Source organism: Galleria mellonella, unplaced genomic scaffold, assembly GCF_026898425.1.
Source record: "Galleria mellonella isolate WM207_F2 unplaced genomic scaffold, CSIRO_AGI_GalMel_v1 utg654, whole genome shotgun sequence".
In the NCBI taxonomy this organism is placed as follows: domain Eukaryota; kingdom Metazoa; phylum Arthropoda; class Insecta; order Lepidoptera; family Pyralidae; genus Galleria; species Galleria mellonella.
In genome coordinates this window covers 1,109,907-1,132,984 of record NW_026442139.1, presented here as the reverse complement: position 1 = coordinate 1,132,984, position 23,078 = coordinate 1,109,907, and the positions used below count along the sequence as shown (strand labels likewise).

General features: G+C 35.4%; 1 protein-coding gene across 1 annotated transcript in view; it reads right to left on the bottom strand.

Moving 5' to 3' along the window:
- LOC116412780 (laminin subunit alpha-1) overlaps window positions 1-23,078 on the bottom strand; it is a 226,833-nt gene that overhangs the window by 85,601 nt on the left and 118,154 nt on the right. The window contains exon 17 of the mRNA XM_052900805.1: window positions 22,471-22,632. Within this exon, the coding sequence (XP_052756765.1) occupies window positions 22,471-22,632 (162 nt within the window). The remainder of the gene's footprint in view (window positions 1-22,470; window positions 22,633-23,078) is intronic.

Sequence of the window (23,078 nt, the reverse complement as noted above, 5' to 3'; positions counted from 1 at the left end):
AAAGCCATTATTTTGGTATTGCAAGTACTCAAAATTGTAGTGCCAAAAATATTATTAAAACCGTGTCAGGAAAATATGTTTGTCACCTTTTTTAAAATCATGATTACAGAATTTTTCGTGTTTACCACAAAAATGTGTTGTTGAGTACTAACATTACTAAATTACATATCATTCAATAGATTGATAACCGTTATTGCTGTTGAAAAATTACGGAAACATAATACCAAGGAATGGTCGAACGTCGTGTGCCGGCGTGGAACAATCTATTGGGAGGTAAAGTTTAAAAAAGGAAGTTTCAAATCCCGTAACGAGCCGGTGAAACAATTCGGCCGTGTAAAATCGATGACGGCTTACAATTCTCGATTCGGGCAAGCAGAGAAACCTCCGGGCGACGACCTCGCATCAGGAGGTGGTCCTGTCAAAACGGATTCGGTCCTCATTTTTTTCCGTTTATCTTAACGATCAGCTTTGTTGTGTAATTACTACAAGATAGAGGGATGGACCCGTGCGCGCGATCTACAGGTCACGGTTCACGGGACAGGCTGAATGCCGCTTTATGGATCTGCCCCAGCTGCTCAGCGCCGATCATGAGCGCGGCTCGATTGAGACATCAATACACAATCGATACATTGTGCTCGCGTCCTACAGAACTATAGCGGCCGTGACACATGACGCGTTTTGTTTAGATTACAGCTTTCTCTACAGTGATGAATTGGACGGTCCTAAAACAAAAAGATACGTTGATGAATGACGGAGTCGCTCCGTCCACTTACGGGGACATGAATGAATCACTGACTCGCTCGGATGATTTATCGATCGACGGAGCGGCATTAGAGATTTGCCGATTGAGACAATGAATCAATAGTGATGTGTTGTATTGATAAATAGATCCCGTTGAGTAATTTAGCCGGGTCAGGCGGCGGCGTGGTCCGTCCGGTCGCACCGGTTCTATGCCGGTATCCGTAAATATAGTGTCGTGATTGATAAATGCGTGCGGCTGATTGAGACCTTAATTCTGCAATGCGATTATGGTGTTATCGAGTTGCAGTAACATGACGACAATATTATGCGGCGCTATTAAGAACGCTAGATTGCAATTAGATAAATTGAAATAAAGGATACGAAGTGTGCTAGTCTGATTATATGGTCTCGACTCTTTAGTAAATTATCTGCAACTTTCAATCGTATGTGTTAAAATTATTTCTATGGATTTTTTTGAGATATTATATTGAAAAAATCCTAAATAACAATCAGAAAATAAATTCAATACCTAGTTTTAATATATATCGAGTTGTAATATTAACATCATTTTAGTGGGGGGAAAGGGATTGTTAGTAATGGGACTAGAGGTCCCATTGCTAACAATATACCTTATCAGGTCGACCTCCACGCGGTTCCCCCTGGAAACCATCTTGATTGTTTTTTTTTTATGAATATATCATTATGGGTCAACTGTACCTGTTTCATTCTCACCTATCATCCTTCACTGGTGCCCCGCCAGTGTATACCGTTAGCGCAGGCGGGGTTACTATTCCATTATCATCCATTAAAAAAAACATCATTTTAGTCGGGTGACTGTCCAATGCTGGACGTAAGCCTTACCTATAAGGAAAGTTTTGCCAATAGTTGTCACGCTTGGCAATCGTTAGGCTTTTAAAGGTGTTTTAAGAGAGTCGTTGCTTCCCATCACTCTACCATTAACTTCTCTTAGTCAGCTTTTACGACGCACACAAGTAAGAAAAGGGTGGCTTATTCTATACCGGGACCACACGGCCATGTAATATTATAATCCTCAGAAAAGGGAACGCATGAAGGATATCAAGGATGTCAAAATGTATATTGTGGTTTCCTTGGTATTGTGTACTTGTATAGGCGCCGGTTACTACTACGCATCAGAATGGTCATCAGCTTGTTTAGAATCGCAAGTTTCATAAAATAGATAGATAGATAGATACTCTTTATTGTTTCCTCCAAAAGATTACAATAGTAAACTTATTATAAATACAAACAATTACAAGAAATAATGATGAAACAATGAGAAAACAATGGGCGACCTGATCGCTAAGAGCGATCTCTTCCAGCCAACCTTTGGATGGAGAGGAGTAATTATAAACAATTTGGTGAGAGGCACGATGAAAAATTCCGTTAGTTCTAAATACGGGAGATGTGATACATATACTTAGTAAAAGGTCGTAGAAATTCAACAAAAGATAAAATTTATTCATTAAAATGCGCTTAATGAAAATTTTTTAGAAACGTTGAGTCGACAATCAAAGATGGTGGTCGGGCAATGTCAGTCATTATTTGGATTTGCATATGCCCGTTACGAGATCGATCGACACGGCCGATGATCGATGGAATTGTGTTTCTGAGCTCTCGATTCGATGTCAATAGTTTTTGAATAAATTATTGACAAGTCAAGTACATACTTGCTCCTAATCTCTTGAGATTTCAGTACTGTGTACAGAAGAGAGAAGTTTGCTTATTATCGGTAAATAAGCATTGTGTTCGAAGCGATTCTTTTTTTGATTTTTGAATTCTTTCCGCTTTCTTTTTTTTTTTTTTTGTTAAGCATCTATGAAAGAGAAACAAACTGGAAATGCTTTTATGTAAAGTGGTAACCGTCGCCGATTCATATGTAATAATAATAATAAATGTGTTTATTTTTTATTTTTTTTGATGGGTGAAAATAGTGTGGTAACCCCGCCTGCGCTAACGGGATACGCTGGCAGTGAAGGGTGATAGATGAGAATGAAAACAGGCCAGTTAGCCCATCATGATGAATTCATCAGGAATTAACCATGATAGTTTCCAGGGGGAACCGTGAGGAGGTCGACCTGGTTGGGTAACAATGGGATTCTCAGTCTCCGTTACTAACAATCCCTTTCCACCCTAAATGTGTTTATTGCCATTTGTATAAATACAGTACAATAATTATAAGATTAATAGAATATGATATATTATATTAATAAATACATCATAAAATACCCGGATGCCTGGCAGTAAGTTCAGATTTTCTGAACTCATGTGTGTTTAGCGCTAATTTTTATATACGATATATGTATATTATACCGAAAAAAAAAACTAGTGTACCAATAAATAAAAAATAAAATAAAAAACGGTATATATTTACAAGTGTAGTATATTGTATGCATTGTGGATACTTTAGTTAGGTAATATTTTTACCAATTCTGAAGGCCTCGATCTATTTTTTTATTAATTGTTTTTTTCTTTTTGATTATTTTTACATACCGTTACCTATTAATTTTGGAATAATTAAAAGTGTTGCTTTAAAAAGAGTCTAAAGTATTACGAGTAAAATTTCCAAGATACCAAAATTAATATCAGAGCATTTATTTCAAGTAAAATTCACATGAATTCAAAATTAATATCAGGGAATTTATTTTAAGAATTTCTAAAGGTGCTAAACCGATATGAGTACGTTTACATTAATACTTATATACAAGTCAGTGTTAAAACAACTACTGTGCGTGAGATAAATTGATAAATTTATATTACATTCACGTACTATTTGTTATTTTAATTTCATTGGGCTACGTCGGGTGTTTGAATCTAATTTTAGGTAACTCCGGTTCCATAGCACGTACCTATTAAACGCAATACCATAAATCCATCTAATCTTTAATGATTGGAATTAAAATTAGCTAAGTGTATTTTATAGTGCTTTCGAACATACTCAGCTTACAGTGAAGAGATAAAATTGATCTAACATTTTTATTGCATACATACATATATACAAAATTGAAAGAAAACTCAAAAACTGACTTTTAAGTTTCTATTATTTGCAACCGACTTTCCGAAGGTTCTCAATTCGGTTGTAATATTTTTATGTTTGTTATCTTAATAACTCCGTCGATTTATAAAATTCTTTTTTACCTTATTTTTTTTATACAACTTAGAATGGCAAACACCCTTCAAACCGAAAGACAGCCATGCAAACACAACTGCTTCACGGTAGAAACACGAATGTAAAATATGATGAGGACCCTTAGTAATCGAGACGATGGAAGAAAGATTACGACGACGCTGAATCTCGGAAGGAAGGGATTGTTAATAATTTACATTTTTAAATAACAGTCCTAGTTGCTAGCAATATACCCTGTCAGGTCGACCTCTACCTGGTCCCCCCTGAAAACCATCGTGCTGGACTCCAGGTGTATTAATCAGGGTTAACTGACCTGCATTTTCATTCTCACCTATCATCTCTCACTGGTGCCCCGCCAGCGTATAGCGTAAGCGCAGACGGGGCTGCCATTCCATTAGCATCCATAAAAAATGAACCCTGAACTAAAAATATTATTTAAAAAAAATATAGCATTAAATGAACAAACTCCGTTACTTTTTATAATACGCTACTGTTTTTACATAGATAAATAGTTTACAAACAAGATAATGTACGATAAAGTCCAAGATAAATCTTTGGATATCTAAAAATTTGCTTAATTTTTAGGCCACGTCACCATCATGGAGATGAGTCTATGAGGCATGACGTATGCAGCTTATCTCCAAATCCGCTCCAATAACCTGAATGGACAGGAAGTGCGATTAGGTTATCAGCCAACCGAATAGACATTTGGCAACGTTACAGAATATCAACGGTTCGACGACCGCGCTTCCGATAACCTGCGCCTGCGCCGGTGCGCGCAGGGGTGCCAATTAAATAAATCCATTGTAGTAATGATGAGTTCAATTAAAATCTATACATAAACACTTCATTGCTTGAATTAAAATGAAGCCATACAACCTTCAGAACTGAAATAATTTCACAGTCTTCTATGCGGGATAAAACTAGAGGATCAAACGTTTAATATCGTCATTATATACTAATACAAAAAATAGACTTTATTCCACCGTCTATGTAAAAATACTATCAGTCTATTAAATGGATCGATGTAGCATCCATATAGTATGCACTATATGCACTCATACATTTAAAATAATCATTTTCATTTGATACCAAAATGCAAGACAACAAGCTATTATTATCTTATTGACAGTTTTCTACAATAATCCATTAAAATAGGTTTGTTGATGTAAATTGCTGATAAAATCAAATGCAGAATTGACTAGAATCATAGATAAATATTGATAGAAGATAAATTCTCGATGATAAATTTGCTTTGAAAACTGGGCCATTTCGTATATTACCATTAAAAATGTGATTTATATTAATGGAAAACTTGAATCAATTTATAACCTTATAATGAGGCATCAAAACGGTTGCGTCAGATTATCTAAGTTGTGAAAACTGTTTTAATTGAAGCGATTATTTGGCTTCTAGCAAGTTGATTTCTACTAATATATTAAAGCGGAAGAGTTTGTTTGTTTGCTTGAACGTGCTAATCTCTAGAATCACCAGCTGGATTTAAAAATCTTCTTAGACTTGATAGCTTATTTATTAAACACAAACGAAATCGCGAGATAATGCCAGTTATGTTACGAATTAGTAAACACTGCACGATGGTTTTGTGATGGTTTGCTAGTTGTCTAAAATAAAGGCATTAATAAGAGATACGTAGATTTTTAAACGCTTGATGGATTAACTGAACTTTCCTGTAATAAATAGTCTCAAGAATGATTATGTGGCATTATACAGAATTAATCTATAATATATAATTAACTTGGCGACAAGGACAAGTTTTCTCAGGACCGTACCGTCTGTGGGAGAGGCCTATGTTCAGCAGTGGACGGATGATGGCTAATATAATGATGATGATGTAATTACTTCCTAATCACTGTACAGAGACACCACAAACACCGCTGGTTAAACTTCTGGTGCTGTTACAGAGGTAGGGCGAGTGCGAGACGACATAAACTGGAGATAAACGTAGCTAGCTATCTTTGACCTTTGCGAGTCTACAAATTTAATTTAAAAAAAAAAACAAATATTTTGAATGGAGATTTGGCAAATGTTTATAACATATCAGAAGTTCGACGCCCGACTTTTGTGCTTGATAACCTGTGACTAACTGACAAAACGGTTAGGGTTGCCACAATGCAGTTTAGATATGTTATTGATAAACATTTTTTTTTTATCAATACGTGATTCGTATAAATATAATTAATAATAGGAATAGTAAAGATATAAATTATCTATAAACTGTATTTATACAACTAATGATTCAGTTTGAAGTTACAGATATCAATGAAGATATTTATCAAATTTATCTTTTAGTAAACTTCCTAAACAAGTTTAGATTATTGTTGACCCATTGATGTTAATACGGATTAGAAAGATTAATTACGATAATTATTTATCGATGCCGCAAACGTGATAATGAAGCAAGACATCAAAGCAGTTAACATACCATAGAATATAAAGCAAGCTTCTATAGTCTATGATATGGTATATTAGGAGTGCCAAGTGTGTTGAGTTGGCGCGTTGGATTATTAGAAACCTAACAAAGAAATATATGAGGGCGTGTTATAAAATATAAAAATTAGATACAGGTTCTTTGGACAACTGGTAAATGATTTTATTCATAAGTGCTAAGTGTGTTTATGCTATCGCAACTATATAAAAGACCAAGACAGCATATTTGCGTCTCGTTCTTTTGAGACCTGTATAGCGGTAGACATTTTGTCCGTGGATAAAATTCTGTTATATTTCTAATAAGAATTAGAATATTCAAATCTTGTAAAGTGCATAATACATGTGCATTACACTATGCAGTTAGAGGCGTATTATTCTGACTGGAATAAAAACTAGGCCATGGATTTTAATGATCTTAAAAGTCTAAGAAGACGAGGCAAAGAGGCATAGGAAGTTATATGAGAAACGAAAGCAGAAGAAAGTTCATTTTTTTAAAAGAAGAAGTTATGATCGCAATAAATGCATGCGGTAGCAGGATCAAAAATAGAAATAGGTTTGAAATCCTCGATCAATTCAAAACAGTTTTCAACGTTGCCCCACCCGAATGAATAACCAATTGGACCAGCTACGAAGACCTTAATTTCGCCGTCTTCTATCTTAACATTACTATTAATTAAACTATTAACAAATTAATTACTGTATCAATCATTCTAGGCGGAAACGTTACCGACCCTACGCGGTGCCGCGGTGATGTGGCCCGCTGTGGTGTAGCTTGAGTTCGGCCTCATTCAGAAAGGTCACGACTCGGCTCACGATCCACATTTTGGACTGGTTCCGTTCCGCTATCGAAATGCACCCGTATTAGTGTAAAATGATATTGTTGTGAAGAATCAGAGGTGAAGTATGGCTTTGTGGAATGATAATTGAAGATTGATCGAATACATGTTCGAAGTATTCGGATGAATTTATTGGTACATTTGTTCACTACTGTAATCCTTAAATTAATAAAAACTCATTATTGTTAACTTCAAATATATATATATATATATATATATATATATATATATATATATATATATATATATATATATATATATATATATATATATAAGTACCAATATATTTTGGGGCCATTTCAAAAAGAAGGAATTTTTCAATTTAGTTGTATGTTTTTTTTTAATGTTTGTTACTTCATAACTCTGTCAGTTGTAAAACGATTTTAAATATTATTTTTATATCTGTCGGTTTAGTAGTTCAGTTTTTAAATCAAAAGCAGTTGTTTTGTCACAAATGAAGTTGGTTTTTTGTTTTAGTAATCATTTCTGGGACCTGCAGCTAGTGAATGCCCCTAAATTATATCATTGTATCTAGGTGCTTTAATAAACAAAACTTTAACGTTTCTATCAATCAAGGAACACGCTGCATACATCTATGAATGGAGCTCCTTTGTAGATAGATAAATAGACAATTTATTTGCATTACATACAGCACACAGATAACAATATAAACATACACATAATACAGACATACACAGTAAAAGAGATAAAAGAACGAAAAACAAAAAAAAAAAAACAACAAATAAAAAATCAAAATACATAAAACTACAATTTCCTTCTTTCATGTGTGTGAAATAGTAACACAAAATGTTCACAACTCAGTTTATTGCATTGCATATTTTAATTTATTGTAGAAATCTCCGCGACAAATCAGTCTCTCATTATTATCTACTTATCGTTGTATTACCAACTTATTAATAGATCACTTAGCAAACTCAGTAATTACATAATCGTGTCAATCAATTTTGTTATGCTTACATTTTGATTTATGAGAAAAAATATTACTTCTTCATAATTTTTTTTTATTATCATACACACATTTTTTTAATTAAAAAAAAAAAATTATACCACGAACGTAATAAACAAACATACAGCCCGTCTGATGGTAAACGGTTACTGTAGCCTATGGACGCCTGCAACATTGGGGGTGTCACGTGGCAGGACCGAGGAGGAGATCCTACTTCACCACATGGGCCAGGGGTGGCAGCTGCAAGGGCAGCTGTCACCTCATCACCAACACGGCCCGGAGGAGGCACGCGCGTGTTCCCGCGTGCCTCTCAGTGAGGATACACCTACAGGTCATCTAGTGTAGGGGTCCGCCTTGTGTGGCGGTCCAATGCGTTCGGGACGGGACGATTGCTCGCGCACACACGTCTCGAAAAAAGCGCTGAGAAGGAGCACCGGAGGGTTTTAGCCGGTAAGAGTGCGGCAGTACCCACATATCTCTTTCGAGGTAAGTATATCTTGCAGACACTGCATGAGCATTTCTCCTCGACAAAAAAAGGGATGTTATGTGCGCGTTGTCAACTCTTAAGAAATTTTAATATACTCTTTACGTATATAAAACGCGTTAAATACGATACCGTAATAATTCAATGGGCTGACAGTTCGTAGTGCTAATACTGCGAGGCGAAGTCTATCATGGCTATGGATCTAGAATTGTAAATGTCATCGAGTTATTGCCCAGTAGGTTTCCGACACTAACTCTAACGTCTGCGATATGTTGTTTTAACACTGTAGAGGAAATGTGATGTGACTGATTACCTGTACAAGTTCAGTTTAGAACACTGTTCTTAACTAACTTCAAAGTGTTTTATAGGTATAGGTAATATATAGCAAAATTTATATACTAGTCCGATAACGAATCAGTTTAAAGATAAATATATTTTTTTACACAACTTAGAATGGCAAACAAGCTGACGGCCCACCTGATGGAAAGTGGTAACCGTCGCCTATAGAGATGAGCAGTACCATGGACATAACAGAGTATACTGTTTCGCCCATGATAGCCCCCAAGCTTTGCCATTCCTGAGGACTCAGGTGTTATTCCTCTGTACCCTGTAAATTCACGCCATATCCCACCTTTCAAACTGCAACACAGCCATGCAAACACAACTGCTTCACGGTTGAAACAATATAATTTATTTGCATTACTTACAGCACACAAATCACAACAGACATAGATTGACATACACAAAAAGCGAGATAAAAGAAATATATAAACAAAACCTAAATACATAAAAGGGAAACATAGTTCTTTTTTTTCTTGTGTGTACCATAACAATAATGTAATATTAAAGTCTTTTATCTAAAAATAATATCGGATAACAGGCTTAAAACACATATTAAATTGATAATATAATATATAGATATCATATAATATTGGATCGGTATCCATATTTGACATGCCTAATATTTTGATCACCTCTAGTACACCATAGTTCGTCACTTTTTTATCATTAGCTATTTTTAGTATGTCTTAAAGAAAGGTTTCGTACATTACAAGATATGTCCGCATTATTTTATATGTAATCTTTTGGAGGAAACAATAAAAAGGTGATCTATCTATAGGGTCCCTATTTAACCCAATCAACAGAGCAACTAATACGTACTTCGGATAAAATTATTTAAATGAATCTAGAAAAACTCTGTGAACTTCGGACTGTGAACCGAAATATAAAAATTGAAGAAGATCGACGAAAGTAATATTTTATTCAGCAATAATGGATCCAGGTAATTGATAAAATTGAAAATTGTTGTAATTTGTTAATGTTTAGGCATAATGTTTTCAAAATTTACAAAATTGTAACAAATTAATAATATTTTTGATGTACAATATTTTCTAAAATAATCTATAACCTTCATCTTTAACCCCAAGATTAAGTTAATTAAGATATAGTACAATTAGAACCTGATTATATACATTACACCGATTTATTGTAATTTCTTATGAACAGCTTCGTAAATAATAAATATTTTTTTAAAAATTGTAATCACCTACCATATTTGAGACCGTACCACGTCTTGTGAAATGGCTGATATCGCCTGCTAGAAGTTGGCCGTGATCTGCTATATGTAGTGGAACATATAGGAGTACAGCACAGTAAGTAGAACCTCTTGTCCCGAATCTTCTCAGCAGCTTTAAGCCGCTCTCTAGCGAGCCGGCCAGCACAACGGCGAGGGCCTAGCGGCTTTGCAGCTAATGTCATCGCAGCCAGAGTGGCTACCGCGGCCGCAGCCGCCAGCAGCCACCAGCGCATCACTGTTGAACCCTCGCAGACCGTTCATCTGTTAGTCATCTCCAATCTGAACGTTCTCCCACTTTAATTCACTCACAACAAACAGTTAATCACAAATCACATCACACTAGAAACGAAACAAGATAACTACCGCAATGACTGTTTGTCAATTAGTAAGAACAGAAAATCATCTAATGATGTAGGAACTAATCATTTCCTAAACTACGATAATGATATCGCGCGCGTTGTAGACCGCAAGGTAAGTCCGCGTCCGCGATGCGTGCATACGGCCTCCTCCACTGCCGGCGACTGGGCATTGAGACCCGCGAGCTCCGAGCCTGCCAGTCTTCGTATTCCGTAGGATTCGGCCCGCAATCCTGGGGCACTAAAAACGCGCCGACTTACAAATTGGCTCATTAATTGGATACCGTTAGCTTCATTCGATTGTTTGTATCAATTCGAGTAATAACAAACCCATGTTTCGTTTTGAAAGATCACGATTAACATCTTATCGGATGTTTCATCTTAAAGTTAGTTTAAGATGAAATTGAACATGTGAAACAATTTTAAGACCCATCCTATAAAAGATAATCTTATCTGATTCAGACCAAACGCATTTAAATTGAGTCGCTGCGCTTTTAAAGTTATCAATGTTCTCAAACTCGTAGAGTTTGATTTTCTAGGATCACCATAATGTAAATAATTGTCATTCATGAAAAATTTATGTCCCCATTCTTTATCAGTAGTCGACAAGCATAAAACGAGCAGCATTTTACTATTGGTTGGGCAGCGGCGGCACGCGAGTCCACTAATTAGGCCGGCTCTCATCTAGAGATTGCTTCGCTGATAGTGTATGATAAAAACACGCGGGTGGTCGCGACACTGCCTGTGGCGTTCGCGTACTCTCATGGCTGTCACATCCATCATGCCATCTATATCTTTAAGCCAATGTGTTAGAAGCTACATTTGCATGTGTCATCCGTTCTAAAATATCACGCCGTTTTCCAATTAATGCACGCAGATCTTTATCGTTTAATGCTCTAACGCTGGTTCCTAGTGCGTCTGGTTGTAAATCCTGGGTGATGTCATGAGAATTTGACGTCGCCTCATTCATAGAAACATCACATTTCTGCATATTGATACATATCCACTATGTATTTTGTTTTATATTTTAATTTTACGATTCTTGATTCATGTGACGCATTACTAAGAAACTAGCCTACTAAGAAATCTACCAAATAAACTAAAATATATATTAATTCAAATTTTAATTTCGTGTACTCTTAATGGTGGTATGACGTTGAATTTTTACTGACGTAAAAAACACATTTAGCAGAATGTACCTAACCATTCGAGAGCCTTCATAGAGAAAGATAAGGTAAGTATTCGAAAGATTTATTTGAACTAAAATATAACTCTATTTCAGTTCCAAATATTTTTTTAATTATTATATTATAGACGATATACTTTTAGTTTTGCTAGGTACCTGCTAGCTATTATACTAAAATACTAAAGAATGCTGGACATACATCATATCACACACATGAAAGTTCTTTACCATTTTGGCAAAAAAAAAATTGTATGAAGATGTTTTGAGTTGCAAAAAATACATCTTGCAAAACAGTAAAATAAATTTAGACTTTAAAATTACTATTAAACAAAACACTGAATTGAGTAAATGTGAATAAACCAAAACATTTCATAGACTAACGTCTGTTTGATAAAGAAACACCTATAAACAACGGCATCAATGATTAGATCAATGATCGACGAACATGAACAGCAGAGACTTGGAGTTGGCAATTAATTCGTTCAAATCCTAATAAATTTTGATACGACATTTGTTTATTTCACAAATGCAATTACAGTCACACGAATAGACATAACCAAATGTCGACATGAATTTACTTATTCAGCTTGGACTCGATCAATGTAGAAGTGTCCCCGTAGTCGTGGTTCTGAATTAGTTGAAGAAAGTCTTTGAATTAATAAGTGGTCCGGTTTCATTAAAGCGTATCAGGGTTTCACTAACAAACGTACTGCTCTAAGTGGCCGTATAAATGTGTAAATCTAACGGGCTTGCGGTCGTGACGAGTGAGTAATGTAGAAACAATGATTCATAGAACATGGCACTGTTGACATTAGGGACGGGGTGATATCTAGTAATATTTATATATTGGCCTAATAATAGATGTATCAGATATCGATGGCCCGATATATAATATCAAAAAAACGAATCCGCTCGTAATGAATATAGATATTCGACTGGTATGGGCGATCGTCAATGTCCACAACATATCAATTAATAGATATCGGATATACCAATCTATAGAAAGGTAATATATAGCTGTATCTAATATATATTGTATCCACGATCTCTATATATTGACTTAATAACAAATATAATAATTATTAGTTATCTAATATATAATATCGAAAATCCGCCTGATTTAAATGAATATCAATACCTGACTGGTGAACATCCATTTCGATAACGAAAAGGACGGAGGTGGATCTGGTAGATTATGTGGCTAAAAATGGTGGCCCCATTAGGGCCAAGTATTACTAAAAAATCCCTTTTTCTCCCGCACAACAACTTTGAATAATTCCGAACTATCATAAATTTAGACTAGGATTATCTTTTGGGATACTCGTATTGCTTTACGTGGTACTATGTCCTCATGACAAATAACAAAAACTTATTTATTTACCTGTTCAAATGTACTCTTTTAAACAATTTGGCATTAACCAAGGCCCCAGAACATTGCCCTGAGGTATCACCTATTTTTGATAAACATGCTCGTTATTATCTTATATTTCTTAAGTAAATACTCAAATAAAACTGTGGCAAGTACCTACAAGTAGACCCATTGTGGGAGAGGCAACGTTGGATTCATGGAGCCTCAGATTAGATTACAACCAGCCGCTCCTACTCCGCTATTGTGTAAAGATTCTTTGCAAATGCGCACAGAGAGAGCTTCTAATTTTTTTATTTTAATTTTTATGACTCTATTACACGTTTACGTTGTCAATTCCAAACCGATTTTGATAATTCTTTTCGCAATTAACTATTTTACATGCTTGTTTTTTTTTTTCTTTGTTTCTTTGTTGTCGTTAAATGTAGCATCTTTCTTGCTAAAATTATAAATATTAAAAGGTACTTAAATTAAAAATGAAACTCTATCTTAGTAATAAGACCGCTTTTTGTATCACTTCTCATTAAAATATGTATTTAATATGTTTATAAATGACGCAATAAAGTGTAAATAAATATACATAAATACAATATAATTTTATCTATATATAGGGGGGAAAGGGATTTTTAGTAATGCGGACTACCAGTCCTCTGGTTAGCAATATGGTTGCTAAGTCAATTTCCACGTGGTCCCTTGTCACCTGGAAACCATTGTGCTGAATTCCAGGTGTATTCGTTACGATGGGCTAACTGACCTGCCTTTTCTTTTTTTTTTTATTTATTAAAAGGTATACACAACAGGTTACAATAAAGATAATATATTGAACTAGATTGATACCCAGACAGGTGTACACACAGCATGGTTAAAGCAGTCGACAAACGATGTTAAATTATAAATTATATAAAGAAAGCATATGAATGTGGTAAATAACAATGAAATTTTCATTTTCATCAATCTATAAGACCACGTTTATAACTTTTAAAAACATTTTGACCCCAATGTCGTTCAATAAATAGAAGTGAATTAACTCGGTACAGGAGCAATGAAAGTTGGAAATGCACGTTTAAAATAAACACGAGACATTGGCAGTGTCTTATGTGTATTTCTGTAACAATATAAAAAGCAATAAGTCTATACCGTTTAGATACGACCATATCCAGACAACAAGCGCGATCAGGGTTGCCATATGTGATTTTTGTTTTTGCCCAAAATTGACAAATATTATTTCTCTAAATCGATACGATTTCCATCACATTTTTAAACCGAATTAAAAAAAGGAGGAGGTTGTATGTTCCAGTGTATATTTTTTTTATGTATGCCTACTGATTTCTCCGTCGATTGTGAACCGATGTTAAAATAAAATAATTTATTCGCAAGAATATACTTCTAAGGTGGTTGTCGGCATCAAGTCTTGATCTGATGATAGAGTTTCAAGGTAATCGAGGGCAACCCTTAAATTTTATAAGCATATTAATGGTGTTTCATATTTTATCCAATTACACACAAGTTTCTGTCGATTTTCATTAGAATCTGCCAAGTAACGATTACGCCAGATGCCGAAAAAATTACAGCGCCTTTTGCTAGGCCTGACTTTTTCACAGTACGTTGTTACTTTCATTTATATCATACTAATATAATAAAATGGGAGAAAGGGATTGTTAGCAATGGAGTTTGACAACCCCATTGCCAGCAATATGCCCTATTAGGTCGACCTCCACGTGGTTCCCCCTGGAAACCATCGTGAACAATTCTTGTTGAATTCGACCTGCTTCATCCTCACCTATCATTTTTCACTAGTGCCCCGCCGGTGTATACCGATAGCGCAGGCGGGGATACCATTCCATTATCACCCATTAAAAAAAAATATAATGAAATTGTAACTAGACAATATCTATGTATAAGAGATATTTAAGAAAAATTGATATGATTGATAAGGGAGTGAGCCGCTTCGGATTATTATTATTATTATCATATTATAATATAAGGAATAAAGAGGAATATGGGCTACATTTTATCCTAGTTAGTGAACATATTCCGATAACGGGGAACAGAGTAACGAGGTCACAGGTAAAAGATAGTGTTCTATAAATTTAAACGTATTTATACTACTAAACTGTTATAGGGTTTACAAATATTTAAAATGTCAAAAAATACCTATATTCCTATATCCTCATTTCGTTTATATAAAATTTCGCGATCATCAAAATTTTACCCAATATCGTGGAAAAATACTCAATCTGGCAATACCAGGTGCGGCGATCTCCGCCAGGCAGACAGCGGGACGCATACTCGACAGTCAAGCCAACTGGCTATTTGTGGGCGAGAGATTGATATGGGAGAAGATAAACTATGAATCCACTTGTACTTATATCGACGTTGGTGGTTTTGGACTTTTGATGTGGCGCATATTCCTGTAAAATAAAGTTTCTTTCTTTCTTCTTTCATAAGTCCGTCAGTTGTGAACCGATTTAGATTTTTTTTTATACGTAAGGATATACTTACAGATTCGTCATATAGAGATTTTGTCGAAATTGGTTCGACAGTTTAGTTTTTTTTTTTTATAAGACAAGGGGCAAACGAGCATGCGGCTTACCTGATAATAAGTGACTACCGCCGCCCATGATCACCCGCAACACCAGAGGTTTACTTTAGAGCACTGTTTTTCAAAGTGTGGGTCGCGACCCCTTGGGGGTCCCTGGGCCTCTACAAGGGGGTCGCGGAAGGTCGCGAAGCAGTGAAAAATCATCAGTTCCGTAAATACATCAATCAATTAATAATACATAATGAAGTAATTAGAACAGACATCGATTACATGTCTGTTTTAGATACTTTATTATCTATTATTTATTTTATTTTATCGATACCTAATTGTGAATTTAAGGGGGGAAAGGGATTGTTAATAATGGAGACTGAGAATCCCATTGCTAGCAATATACTCAACCAGTTCGACCTCTTCGCGGTTCTCCCTGGTAACTATCATGGTTAATTCCTGATGAATTCATCATGATGGGCTAACTGGCCTGTTTTCATTTTCATCTGTCACCCTTCACTGGTGCTCCGCCGGCGTATCTCGTTAGCGCAGGCGGGGTTACCATACCATTTTCACCCATCAAAAAAAACTGTGAATATAAATACAACTGTACGGATTTCATAATTGTACTATAATAAAATTCATACACATTCGAAACTTTGGAGGGTAGAGGGTTGCAAGATATCTCTACATACTAAGGGGGTCGCAAGATATTTTTACATAATAAGGGGGTCGCGTCATGGAAAAAGATTGAAAAACACTGCTTTAGAGCTTAGTTTTTAATTTAACGGTTTTTATTTCATGCATTCTTTTAAATTCGTTTTCATTTCTTTTAAATCTTTGAACTATTTCTACTCGGAGTATAAATTCTTTAAAATATGTAGCCACCTAATTATTTCGCATAATTATCGCACAGAGCTCGAATTTATCAATTCGTATTTGGTAATATTTATTTATATTGATGTGGTAATAAAATAAATATACAATTACCAACAAAAAAATATTATCGAATGGAAAAATTACGTATGCGTAGATCAAAGGAAAACATCGTACGAACGGTGATGGCAGCCACAAACTATTTCACAAACGAGAAACTCATCAAAGGGAATAGTGTAAATACGTGGATACAACCATGATCATTGTACTGACATAGTGATGTTTACGGGACCGAAGGCAGGTTTATGCAATACTTACCTACATTGATATCTTTAAATCGTGCATTGCTACATGCACTGTAGGGTTGCCAAATTAATAATTATTTTTAATTATTATTATTTCAGCCGTTAAATTGTTATACCTATTATTATTTCAGCCGATAACTATCCATAGCTGAACGTAGCCTTCCCCATAAGGGGAGTTGTGCCAGTTGTTGATAGATAGATAATTTATTTGCATTATTTACACACTTGCATTTATAACACATAAATTACAATACAAACATATTGGGGGGAAAGGGATTGTTAGTAATGGAGACTGAGAATCCCATTGCTAGCAATATACCCAACCAGGTCAACCTCCTCGCGGTTCCCCCAGGAAACTATCATGGTTAATTCCTGATGAATTCATCATGATGTGCTAACTGGCCTGGTTTCATTCTCATCTATCACCCTTCACTGGTGCTCCGCCAGCGTATCTCGTTAGCGCAGGCGGGGTTACCATACCATTTTCACCCATAAAAAAAAACAACAAAACTACAATTTCCTTCTTTCATGCGTGTGCCATAGTAACACAAAATGGTCACAACTCAGTTTATTGCTTTGCTATCAAAAGGGCAAAGCTGTTATTATGCCGGTATACACCGGCGGGGCACCAGTGAAGGGTGATAGGTGAGGATGAAGCAGGTCAGTTAGCTCATCGTGACGAATTCAACAAGAATTGTTTACGATGGTTTCCAGGGGGAACCACGCGGAGGTCGACCTAATAAGGCATGTCGCTAGCAATGGGGCTGTCAAACTCCATTGCTAACAATCCCTTTCCCCCTTTATGCTGTATAGTCCTGGCATAGTATGAGCCACTCTTTCCGTAGGTGTCGTAAAAGGCGTATAAAAGAACCTAACATTCGAGAGATGGGCAGAAGCGTCTCTCTTAAAATCTCACCAAAGCCTAACTGCGGTTGCCAACCCGCCTGCCAAACGTGGCAACTACTGGCAACCCATTGACAAAGCAGTGTTAACTTAAAATAGGTCTGTACAAGGAGTAGTTTAGTTTTTATAAGGGGATTACAGTTAAAATAAACTATTTGTATTTTTTTTATTTAAAACTAAAAGAATCATAAAGACTTTAACTACAATAAATCTATCGGCAGGATCGCATTAATTTGTGAATACAATGTCTACATATTCAGATTTGCTGTAACAGCCATACAAACATTATTTGCCTTTACAGCTCGCCCACCGTGCATGTACTTATTTGACACCGTTCGATTGAAAATAAACAGCGATTACACTGCCGGCCATTATAATGCGAAACAGTTAATTTATTTTATTTCCTACTTTTTTTTGACACTTATTGTTGTGAATATATTAATTTGAGGATTGCATCTTACTAAAGTGTTGTCAAAGTACCTGCCAAACGTGACAACTACTGGCAATACTTCTTTTACTGGGAATTATGTTCAGCAGTGGACAGTTAAGGGCTGAAGTGATGAAGGTAGGTATGATAAGTGCAGTATGTATGTAAGCTGCGACTTGTGTATAAATGTATCGTCAATCGATTTAACAAAGCGCTTTTTAATTCGGTTGCATTTTTTTTTATGTTTAGAAAACTTTTTTTTTTCTAAAATGATATCAAATCATACTTTTTTATGAAAATCGGTTCCGCAGTTTAGTTCTTAAATCAAAATATTTATTTGTTATTGTACCTTCCTATATGTATTTGTAATAAAAAATATTATATCTATTTAATACTCGTAATAATAATTATATACTCAAATCTCGACTTTTATTCGCCTATAAGAAGAGTTCAAATTGGCCTATCCGTATCCGTCTTTGTTTACGTCCGCGTGCGTGCGTGCGTGCGTGCGTGTGCGTGTGCGTGTGCGTGTGCGTGTGCGTGTGCGTGTGCTGACTTACTGAGCGTACTTATTTATTTATTCTTACATATATATGAAATATACTATATTATACACAAAATTAAGAATAATATAAAGTACTTACTGCTCGGATAAAGTAAAAAGGTGAACATGAACGTTTTTTATTGAAAGACGGTTTAGACGAAGCTAAGGGATATAATATATATAGGATACAGTATCATAAAAAAAAAAACTAAATCTACTGACTGTAAATTGTTGACCGTTGTCCGCATGTGTACCGCTTATTTATAGGGCGTGTATTTAGATGGATTTAGTTCACAGTGTGTTTATTGGTGTAGTTAAACCCGCCAACACCAGAGAATCTATGGGTTTAACTGTCAGATGTAAGTAAATATTTACATTATATGAATTTGCATATTTGTGTCACTATTGGCCCATCTAAAGACAAATCTTTAAATATCATCTTTGTGATGTATTTTTTTTATGCAATTTAGAATACCAGAGGGAGACTTTGTACGAAAGTCAAAGTTCTAAGTTGCATAAAAAAAGCCAAACAAACTGACGGCCCACCTGATGGTAAGCGGGAACCGTCGCCTATAGACATGAACAGTACCATGGACATAACAGAGAATACTGTTTTGCCCATGATACTCCCAAATCCATTTCTGAGGACTCAGGTGTTATTCCTCTGTACCCTGTAAACTGTCATATCACCCTTCAAACCGAAACACAGCAATGCAAACATACTGCTTCACGGTAGAAACACGAATGGGACAGAGATGTCCAAACGTACGATTTTTGTACATAAGTCGAGAGACATTGTAATTTGGACTTGGTCAGAATAACAGACGAACCTACGAGCTATCATATAAATTAGGATAAGCTAAAATGGAACGCTTTTTGTATATTGCTCCTTTGAGGGCAAAGCGATAAACTGAGTTGTGACCATTTTGTGTCCCTATGCACGAAAGGAAAAATTGATATTTATTTTATGTATTCTCCTTTTTTGTATATGTATTTTTTTTAAACCATAGAGGTGGCAAATATGTATATGGCCCACCTGATGGTAAGTGGTTACCGTAGACAATGAAAGCCTGCAATACTAGGGGCATTACGCGCGTGCTACCAACCCTGAAGAAACCTCTTTACTCCTTCTTAGAACAACCCCATGCTGTAGTTTCTTGCTCACTCCATAACATGAGCGTTCGTGAGAGAAAACATCTCTGAAACCGCTCTGTACGCGATCATATATGCTCTAAGGTATGAGGGTGAATTCTCTATCTATGGCGAGCTGTACGATAGTGGAAAGTCAATGTGGGCCTCATATTGCACGTTTTTTGAGTATTTATTTACGTTTGTTGTTATTTATGTGCTGTAAGTACCCGTAACCGGCGAGCGTGTATGAAAAGATTGATGAATGTAGAAGAAGCGAAAGAGGTTTGTTTGAATCGAAGCATTTGTCGTTCCATTGTTTCTGCCTACCCTAATGGGAGACAGGCGTGACGGATATGTATGTATGTATGTATGTGCTGTAAGTAAAGCAAATAAATTATTATTTACCTATCTATCATTTAGGTGAATTCGCGAGCGGCTATTAGTGGAGAATTAAATATAAAACTCAATTTATAGATAAAATTAAAATAACACCATAAACTAAAATGACGCCGCGTGCACATGATTGAATGCCGGAATACCATTCGGACCAATATATACCATAATTACTTGTACGCAGGGACGTTTGGATTTACGATAAAAACAAGCGTAATAATATGCAATTTTGCATAATTTCATCAAATTGCTACTTCTCGGTGTAGTTATTCTAAACAATCTTGACGTGACGTCATAATACAGTATATTGGAACCCGTCATTATATCCCCCAAGTTGATACACGACGTCATTATATGACAGGTATGTTTAAGTGTCCAACGCGTGGTTTAACATGTAATTTCGAAGGGGAGTTAATACTGAAACAGCAATGTATTCGATGCGATGAGGATATCGCCGGCGGCACGTGACTCTGTGGTGGGTCCGTCGCTCGTATGCACATACTCTCATCACACATTACACAAATTGCAGTGCGCGGTTGTGTACAAAATACGTAGTGTGCATTCTGAGCTTGTGTAACTTTTACGTGTTCTGTGCTTTTCTTTGTAGATAGCTAGTCATATCATGTAAACAATTATTAAAGAAGTATAGAATTCTTTAGAATTCCACCCTAACGCTGACAATTGTGAATAATATTACGTGAAGTAATTAAAATTGTCGCCAGATGGCGCTGTCAATACAATGCACATATAAATGAACTATTTCACAATTCGTGTAAATAAATAATTAAATATTTTTTTTATTACAGATTACTATGATCTATGATTAATTTTGACCCAAAATAGGTACATCGGGCTGTCGTACATATTATATACTTTCAAAATGCTGTTACTGCTGCCATAAAGTCGGTGTAACAGAGACATAAGGGGGAGGGGGGGGGGGGGAAGGGATTGTCAGTAATGTAGACTGAGAATTCCATTGCTAGCAATATACCCAACCAGATCGATCTCCTCGCGGTTCTCCCTGAAAACTGTCATGGTTAATTCCTGATGAATTTATTATGATGGGCTAACTGGCCTGTTTTCATTCTCATCTATCACCCTTCACTGGTGCTCCGCCAGCGTATCCCGTTAGCGCAGGCGGGGTTTTTTTTTTTTTTATAAATTATGCATCTTTTATTTATTATTAAAGTCTGTGGTCAAATTGAGAATAGATTAATATTATTTGTCTATAGCATTACTGAATGTCAAACATAACCATAATAAATTAATTTATTACAATATATGTTATGGTCGAATTTCGACCACTGGGCGACCACTGGTTTAATATTATTATGGATGTTGGCCGTTATTGAATAAGAAGCCATAAATTGGGTTTAACGATTTCACATGATATTCGAAACACGATCTTCAAATTCTTCGAATTGAATGATTCCTTTGTAAACTTCATTATAAATAATTATTGGATAATCTACCAATTGTACATGTCAGAATTACGAGTAGTTTAATTGAGAAATTATAGACAAGACCGGTACTTACCTAGTTTGTTGTGCTTGTACTTGGTTGCTTGAAATGTAAGACGTAAACTGGATTTGTGTACATAGAGTTTATTATACTTTAAAAATTAGTTATTAAAATAAAATAAAAAAAGAAATAATATATTTTTTAAAATTTTGTATCGTTTAAATAAGTTCATTTAGTTTAAGTATTGAATAACTAAAAAAAATTAAAAAAAATGTGATTAATGTTTTTTATATGTTTTTCTTTTATTCAAAATTAAAAGTAAAATAGTAATGTCATTATATAATTGTGTATTCTTCATTATTATGTTGTTTTCTCACATGTAACATGTATAATTTATATAATTTTTCTTAAGAGCAATTGTATTTAACTAATGATATCATTTAAATGTAAGGTTTGTTTAGTGCATGTGTAAATAAATAAAAAAATAAATAATGTGAATTTTAATTGAGTAGAAATCAAATATACTTAGTTATACACTGAGTAATATAAACATTATATCTATCAACTCAGTTGGGTATTAAAGTACTTACTGAGTGATTACAATCCACAACATCTTGAAGAAAATGAAATTTTTATAATTATATTCAATGTTCCGGCCTACAACAACCTGACCTTTATCTTATATTAAACACATCCATAAAAAGTTTACAAATTCACAATAAAGACATAAAAAAATGTCTATAAATATGTAAATAACGCCAGCTAGCGGAGAATATAATTACTATTTTTACTTACCGCTACAGCCAGTTGTGTTGAGGTCGTAATATTCGGGAAGGCACGTGTCACAAGATGGCGGCGCTGCGCCGGGTGCGCACACGCAGGCGCCACTCTTGCCGTCACACGCACTGTGTATCGCAGCCACGCCGCATCGGCACGGTGGACAGCCTTCTTCTATGCCTAATTAATTACAATCTATTAGATTAGATGCATGATAGTTTTCTTTTTTTTTAATGGGTGAAAATGGTATGGTAACCCCGCCTGCGCTAACGGGATACGCCGGCGGAGCACCAGTGAAGGGTGATAGATGAGAATGAAAACAGGCCCGTTAGCCCATCATGATGAATTCATCAGGAATTAACCATGATAGTTACCAGGGAGAACCGCGAGGAGGTCGACCTGGTTGGGTATATTGCTAGCAATGGGATTCTCAGTCTCCATTACTAACAATCCCTTTCCCCCGATGCGTAGTTGTAGTAATAATAAAATTGTACTTTTTACAATTAGTCTAGTTCGTGGTTCGTCACCCTCGGAAAACTGAGACAGATATTCAGATTTACGATATCTGTTCTATACCCAATTACATTATTTTAAATACATATATGGGACATAATTATTATATGAGT